At 48.7% G+C, this 8,203-nt stretch overlaps 1 protein-coding gene across 1 annotated transcript; it reads right to left on the bottom strand.

Moving 5' to 3' along the window:
- Positions 1-611: 611 nt before the first annotated feature.
- LOC118938906 (extensin-like) lies at positions 612-1,535 on the bottom strand. Its single transcript, XM_036945568.1, has one exon. The coding sequence runs from the start codon at positions 1,533-1,535 to the stop codon at positions 612-614; it is 924 nt and encodes a 307-aa protein (XP_036801463.1).
- Between the last annotated feature and the right edge of the window lie 6,668 nt (positions 1,536-8,203).

Below are 8,203 nucleotides of genomic sequence, written 5' to 3'. Positions count from 1 at the left end.
ACACAAGACACATAGCTTCCCTGACCTCTCTATCGTCCCAAATATTACACTTATTCATAGAGAAGAAAAGAGGGATGAGAGAGAGAGAGAGATAGAGGGGGATGAGAGAGAGAGAGAGTGAGAGAGAAAGAAAGAGAGGGAGATTGGTATAGAGAGAGAGAGAAAGACTGCTAGATTTGTATATATATATATATATATATATATATATATATATATATAGAGAGAGAGAGAGAGAGAGAGAGAGAGAGAGAGAGAGAGAGAGAGAGAGAGAGAGAGAGAGAGGGAGATTGGTATAGAGAGTGAGAGAGAGGCTCCTCTTTGTCTACAGAGAACAGACGTGTTACCATACAGTCCAGCCAGCGATTATTAAGGGACCAGACAGTTGATGGTCCGTCGGAGAGACTGAAGACGTCCAGGATCCCGTAGGGAGTCCGTCAGACATCTCGTCTCTTGCCTTGTCTCACGTCCATCATATGTTCCTCTGAGAGAGGAGAGAGGAGGAGTGCTGGAAGGGTGCCCTGACAGGAGAGGAGGGTCACGGTTATGGTTAGAGCCGAGAGCTGGAGGCGCAAAGAGTTCTACAATTCAATCAAATGAAGCACTTTGCTATTCTAGGAAAAGTAGGTTGGGGTGGTGGAGCGGGGTGGGTTGGGGTGGTGGGGTGGGTCGGGGTGGTGGGGTGGGTCGGGGTGGTGGAGCGGGGTGGGTTGGGGTGGTGGGGTGGGTCGGGGTGGTGGGGTGGGTCGGGGTGGTGGAGCGGGGTGGTGGAGCGGGGTGGGTCGGGGTGGTGGGGTGGGTCGGGGTGGTGGAGCGGGGTGGGTCGGGGTGGTGGGGTGGGTCGGGGTGGTGGAGCGGGGTGGGTCGGGGTGGTGGGGTGGGTCGGGGTGGTGGGGTGGGTCGGGGTGGTGGAGCGGGGTGGTGGAGCGGGGTGGGTCGGGGTGGTGGGGTGGGTCGGGGTGGTGGAGCGGGGTGGGTCGGGGTGGTGGGGTGGGTCGGGGTGGTGGAGCGGGGTGGGTTGGGGTGGTGGGGTGGGTCGGGGTGGTGGAGCGGGGTGGGTTGGGGTGGTGGAGCGGGGTGGGTCGGGGTGGTGGAGCGGGGTGGGTTGGGGTGGTGGGGTGGGTCGGGGTGGTGGAGCGGGGTGGTGGAGCGGGGTGGGTCGGGGTGGTGGGGTGGGTCGGGGTGGTGGAGCGGGGTGGGTCGGGGTGGTGGGGTGGGTCGGGGTGGTGGGGTGGGTCGGGGTGGTGGAGCGGGGTGGGTCGGGGTGGTGGGGTGGGTCGGGGTGGTGGAGCGGGGTGGGTCGGGGTAGTGGGGTGGGTCGGCGTGGTGGAGCGGGGTGAGTCGGGGGTTGTGAAGCGGGGTGGGTCGGGGTGGTGGAGCGGGGTGGGTCGGGGTGGTGGGGCGGGGTGGGTCGTGAATGATGAAGTACTGTGGGGTGAATATATGTTTTCGTAGAAACACCACAAAACATCAATCATCTGTTGCTCAACATCTTGTGGGATGTAATAGTCACTCCTGATCAGAACCGTGAAGAACATCTCCCTCAGAATTTCCACCTCTTGTGTGCCCTATTGGCACTACGCACGACCATGTTCGCCAAAGTTTTACAAAGTATTACCAAACATCATTAAATCAAGGATCAGGTTACTGCAGTCTCTCTTCTAACTGTAGGGTCATGGCCAAACGTTTGGAGAATGATACAAATATTAATTTTCAAAAAGTCTGCTGCCTCAGTTTGTATGATGGCAATTTGCATATACTGCAGAGTGTTATGAAGAGTGATCAGATGAATTGCAATTAACTGTAAAGTCCCTCTTTGCCATGCAAATGAACTGAATCCCCCCAAAACATTTCCACTGCATTTCAGTCCTGCCACAAAAGGACCAGCTGACATCATGTCAGTGATTCTCTCGTTAACACAGGTGTGAGTGTTGACGAGGACAAGGCTGGAGATCACTCTGTCATGCTGATTGAGTTCGAATAACAGACTGGATGCTTCAAAAGGAGGGTGGTGCTTGGAATCATTGTTCTTCCTCTGTCAACCATGGTTACCTGCTTTGCACAAAAAGGGCTTCACTGGCAAGGATATTGCTGCCAGTAAGATTGCACCTAAATCAACCATCTATCGGATCATCAAGAACTTCAAGGAGAGCGGTTCAAATGTTGTGAAGAAGGCTTCAGGGCGCCCAAGAATGTCCAGCAAGCGCCAGAACCGCCTCCTAAAGTTGATTCAGCTGCGGGATCGGGGCACCACCAGTACAGAGCTTGTTCAGGAATGGCATCAGGCAGGTGTTAGTGCATCTGCACGCACAGTGAGGCGAAGACTTTTGGAGGATGGCCTGGTGTTAAGAAAGGCAGCAAAGAAGCCACTCTCCAGGAATAACATCAGGGACAGACTGATATCCTACAAAAGGTACAGTGATTGGACTGCTGAGGACTGGGGTAAAGTCATTTTCTCTGATGAATCCCCTTTCCCATTGTTTGGGGGATCTGGAAATAAAGCTTGTCTGGAGAAGACAAGGTGAGCGCTACCATCAGTCCTATGTCATGCCAACAGTAAAGCATCCTGAGACCATTCATGTGTGGGGTTGCTTCTCAGCCAAGGGATTGGGCTCACTCACAATTTTGCCTAAGAACACAGCCATGAATTAATAATTTTTCCAACACATCCTCCAAGAGTAACTTCTCTCTCTCTCTCTGGCCTGTCCAGTATGTCATGACTTTCTCTCTCTGTCTCTCTCTGACTCTCTTACTCTCTCTCTCTCTCTCTCTCTCTCTGGCCTGTCCAGTATGCAATGACTCTCTCTTTCTCTCTCTCTGGCCTGTCCAGTATGTAATGACTTTTCTAGTGTTAGGTGGCAGCCAGCAGCACCTTTGAAGTTGCTCATCTCCATGTGTCATATTCAACCCACACACTTTTCCCCTCCAGCCTTCCAGTGAGCCCTGTAAAGGCTCTGTGGAGAGAGAAATGGAGAGATACATAGAAAGAGAGAGAAAGAGGGAGGGGATAGACACAGGGGTGAGAGAGAGAATGAGAGAGAGAGAGGGAGGGGATAGACACAGGGGTGAGAGAGAGAAGGAGAGAGAGAGAGGGAGGGGACAGACACAGGGGTGAGAGATAAAGAGAGAGAGAGAGGGGATAGACACAGGGATGAGAGAGATAGAGAGAGAGGGAGGGGATAGAGACACAGGGGTGAGAGAGAGAAAGAGAGAGAGAGAGAAAGATGGTGGTGGAGAGAGAGAGAGAGAGAGAGAAAGAGAGAGAGAGAGAGAGAGAGAGAAAGAGGGAGAGAAAGAGAGAGAGAAAGAGGGAGAGAGAGAGAGAGAAAGAGGGAGAGAGAGAGAGAAAGAGGGAGAGAGAGAGAGAAAGAAAGAGAGACAGAGAGAGAAAGAGGGAGAGACCCAGAAGGGACATAAAGACAAAGAGAGCTCAGTGACTGATCCTGAGCCCAATGAGGTGACAGTAGCTTCCTCTCCCCCACCTCTCTGGGTCCAGCTTTTCCTCAATAAGGCTTTAATCAGCTGTTACATGGAATTCCACTGTTGAGCCGAACAGCATAATATATGTAGCAGCATGAGTCTGGTCAAAGGATACGTTGGGGAAAGTTCAGAGTTCATTTAGACTTTTATTAACAGGGTCATCAACCAGCAGCACTAGGGATATTGAAGCCTGGAGACTCACATTTCCCTCACTAGGGATATTGAAGCCTGGAGACTCACATTTCCCTCACTAGGGATATTGAAGCCGGAGACTCACATTTCCCTCACTAGGGATATTGAAGTCGGAGATTCATATCTCCCTCACTAGCTTTAAGCACCAGCTACATTTATATGTATTATATTTAAATAGTTTTAAAATAAATGTATATATTGAAAGGTTTCTGGTTTGCTCAGTTAATTTATTCCATTTCTTTATTGCTCTAAATCGAAATGTTATTTTGCCTATTTCTCTTTTCTGTCTGGATAACGCACAGATGATCTATTTCTAGTTCCTACTAATTATCTTACCGATTGATGTTTATCGAGTGTTAATCGTATTTAACTCCGAGATCGCATAGCAGTTCAGACGTCTTTTGTCCTCATCTTGTCGTGTCCTGTATATATATATATTTACAACTTTTTTCACATACATTTTATTTTTATTTTCCATCAACTCATCTTCTAAACACTCTCCTGCAACCAGCCTCACCAATTTATATTTATAAAAAAAGTATTATTTACCCCAGATCTGTAATCCTCCAAGAAGCTAGCCAGAAACTCCAAGAAGCTAGCCAGAAACTAGCCAGAAGCTAGCCAGGAGCTAGCCCAGAAGCTAATCCAGAAGCTAATCAGAAGCTAGTTAGCTTCTTTACTGGCAAATCGTTAGTATTCAGCTAACCACGGTTTGTGGTCATCAGCTATCCTTTAGCTCGAAAATCTATCGCCAGTTTTGTACGGCGCAGCGCGGCTCGGAACGGAACATACCGGACCAATTTTTCTCTCCATGTCCCTGGATTTCAACTGCTCTCTGGACATTCATACCCGGATCTCACAGCTAGCTAGCTGCTATCCGTGTGACAGTCGGCTTTCGTCGATTCCGGAGCAAACATCGATTGTTCCGGTGCTAGCCAGCTGAAGAGTTCCGTCAATCACTCCTGAGTTCCATCATTCACTCCTGGGCTGCAGTCACCTATCCGGACCCGTTTCACTGCCTACGCGGAGCCCCACCGGGCCTTCACAACTGGACTGCCGACGTTATCTACCTGAATGAGATCCGGCTGGCTCCTCTGTCGCGACGTTACCTGAACGCCCATCTGCGGCCCGCTAACCGTTAGCTGTCTTACCGGCTGCTATCTGAATAGACAATCGGACAATTTATTTATTTTTATTATTATGTTTTCTTTTCGGGCCTCTATAACTATATCTATTGTTCTTATTTTTGTTGTTGTTGTGTGATTTGGATTAATCCCCTCAACCAACCTCTCCACTCACTGGACCCTTTGATCACTCGACTAAGCATGCCTCTCCTTAATGTCAATATGTCTTGTCCATTGCTGTTCTGGTTAGTGTTTATTGGCTTATTTCACTGTAGAGCCTCTAGTCCTGCTCACTATACCTTATCCAACCTATTAGTTCCACCACCCACACATGCAATGACATCTCCTGGTTTCAATGATGTTTCTAGAGACAATATCTCTCTCTTCATCACTCAATACCTAGGATTACCTCCACTGTATTCACATCCTACCTTACCTTTGTCTGTACATTATACCTTGATGCTATTTTATCGCCCCCAGAAACCTCCTTTTACTCTCTGTTCCAGACGTTCTAGACGACCAATTCTTATTGCTTTTAGTCGCACCCTTATTCTACTCCTCCTATGTTCCTCTGGCGATGTAGAGGTGAATCCAGGCCCTGCAGTGCCTAGCTCCACTCCTATTCCCCAGGCGCTCTCTTTTGACGACTTCTGTAACCGTAATAGCCTTGGTTTCATGCATGTTAACATTAGAAGCCTCCTCCCTAAGTTTGTTCTATTCACTGCTTTAGCACACTCTGCCAACCCGGATGTTCTAGCTGTGTCTGAATCCTGGCTTAGGAAGACCACCAAAAATTCAGACATTTTAATTCCAAACTACAACATTTTCAGACAAGATAGAACTGCCAAAGGGGGCGGTGTTGCAATCTACTGCAAAGATAGCCTGCAGAGTTCTGTCCTACTATCCAGGTCTGTACCCAAACAATTTGAGCTTCTACTTTTAAAAATCCACCTCTCTAAAAACAAGTCTCTCACCGTTGCCGCCTGCTATAGACCACCCTCTGCCCCCAGCTGTGCTCTGGACACCATATGTGAACTGATTGCCCCCCATCTATCTTCAGAGCTCGTGCTGCTAGGCGACCTAAACTGGAACATGCTTAACACCCCAGCCATCCTACAATCTAAACTTGATGCCCTCAATCTCACACAAATTATCAATGAACCTACCAGGTACCTCCCCAAAGCCTTAAACACGGGCACCCTCATAGATATCATCCTAACCAACTTCCCCTCTAAATACACCTCTGCTGTCTTCAACCAAGATCTCAGCGATCACTGCCTCATTGCCTGCATCCGTAATGGGTCAGCGGTCAAACGACCTCCTCTCATCACTGTAAAACGCTCCCTGAAACACTTCAGCGAGCAGGCCTTTCTAATCGACCTGGCCGGGGTATCCTGGAAGGATATTGACCTCATCCCGTCAGTAGAGGATGCCTGGATATTTTTTTAAAATGCCTTCCTAACCATCTTAAATAAACATGCCCCATTCAAGAAATTTAGAACCAGGAACAGATATAGCCCTTGGTTCTCCCCAGACCTGACTGCCCTTAACCAACACAAAAACATCCTATGGCGTTCTGCATTAGCATCGAACAGCCCCCGTGATATGCAGCTGTTCAGGGAAGCTAGAAACCATTATACACAGGCAGTTAGAAAAGCCAAGGCTAGCTTTTTCAAGCAGAAATTTGCTTCTTGCAACACTAACTCAAAAAAGTTCTGGGACACTGTAAAGTCCATGGAGAATAAGAACACCTCCTCCCAGCTGCCCACTGCACTGAAGATAGGAAACACTGTCACCACTGATAAATCCACCATAATTGAAAATTTCAATAAGCATTTTTCTACTGCTGGCCATGCTTTCCACCTGGCTACTCCTACCCCTGTCAACAGCACTGCACCCCCAACAGCAACTCGCCCAAGCCTTCCCCATTTCTCCTTCTCCCAAATCCATTCAGCTGATGTTCTGAAAGAGCTGCAAAATCTGGACCCCTACAAATCAGCCGGGCTAGACAATCTGGACCCTTTCTTTCTATAATTATCTGCCGAAATTGTTGCCACCCCTATTACTAGCCTGTTCAACCTCTCTTTCGTGTCGTCTGAGATTCCCAACGATTGGAAAGCAGCTGCGGTCATCCCCCTCTTCAAAGGGGGGGACACTCTTGACCCAAACTGCTACAGACCTATATCTATCCTACCATGCCTTTCTAAGGTCTTCGAAAGCCAAGTCAACAAACAGATTACCGACCATTTTGAATCTCACCATACCTTCTCTGCTATGCAATCTGGTTTCAGAGCTGGTCATGGGTGCACCTCAGCCACGCTCAAGGTCCTAAACGATATCTTAACCGCCATCGATAAGAAAAATTACTGTGAAGCCGTATTCATTGATCTGGCCAAGGCTTTCGACTCTGTCAATCACCACATCCTCATCGGCAGACTCAACAGCCTTGGTTTCTCAAATGATTGCCTCGCCTGGTTCACCAACTACTTCTCTGATAGAGTTCAGTGTGTCAAATCGGAAGGTCTGTTTTCCGGACCTCTGGCAGTCTCTATGGGGGTGCCACAGGGTTCAATTCTTGGACCGACTCTCTTCTCTGTATACATCAATGAGGTCGCTCTTGCTGCTGGTGAGTCTCTGATCCACCTCTACGCAGACGACACCATTCTGTATACTTCCGGCCCTTCTTTGGACACTGTGTTAACAACCCTCCAGGCAAGCTTCAATGCCATACAACTCTCCTTCCGTGGCCTCCAATTGCTATTAAATACAAGTAAAACTAAATGCATGCTCTTCAACCGATCGCTACCTGCACCTACCCGCCTGTCCAACATCACTACTCTGGACGGCTCTGACTTAGAATACGTGGACAACTACAAATACTTAGGTGTCTGGTTAGACTGTAAACTCTCCTTCCAGACCCATATCAAACATCTCCAATCCAAAGTTATATCTAGAATTGGCTTCCTATTTCGCAACAAAGCATCCTTCACTCATGCTGCCAAACATACCCTTGTAAAACTGACCATCCTACCAATCCTCGACTTTGGCGATGTAATTTACAAAATAGCCTCCAATACCCTACTCAACAAATTGGATGCAGTCTATCACAGTGCAATCCGTTTTGTCACCAAAGCCCCATATACTACCCACCATTGCGACCTGTACGCTCTCGTTGGCTGGCCCTCGCTTCATACTCGTCGCCAAACCCACTGGCTCCATGTCATCTACAAGACCCTGCTAGGTAAAGTCCCCCATGTCATCTACAAGACCCTGCTAGGTAAAGTCCCCCCTTATCTCAGCTCGCTGGTCACCATAGCATCTCCCACCTGTAGCACACGCTCCAGCAGGTATATCTCTCTAGTCACCCCCAAAACCAATTCTTTCTTTGGCCGCCTCTCTTTCCAGTTCTC

The sequence above is a fragment of the Oncorhynchus mykiss genome, chromosome 15 (assembly GCF_013265735.2).
Source record: "Oncorhynchus mykiss isolate Arlee chromosome 15, USDA_OmykA_1.1, whole genome shotgun sequence".
NCBI lineage: Eukaryota > Metazoa > Chordata > Actinopteri > Salmoniformes > Salmonidae > Oncorhynchus > Oncorhynchus mykiss.
The sequence above is the reverse complement of the archived record's forward strand: the minus strand, read 5'-3'. Positions and strand labels throughout refer to the sequence as shown.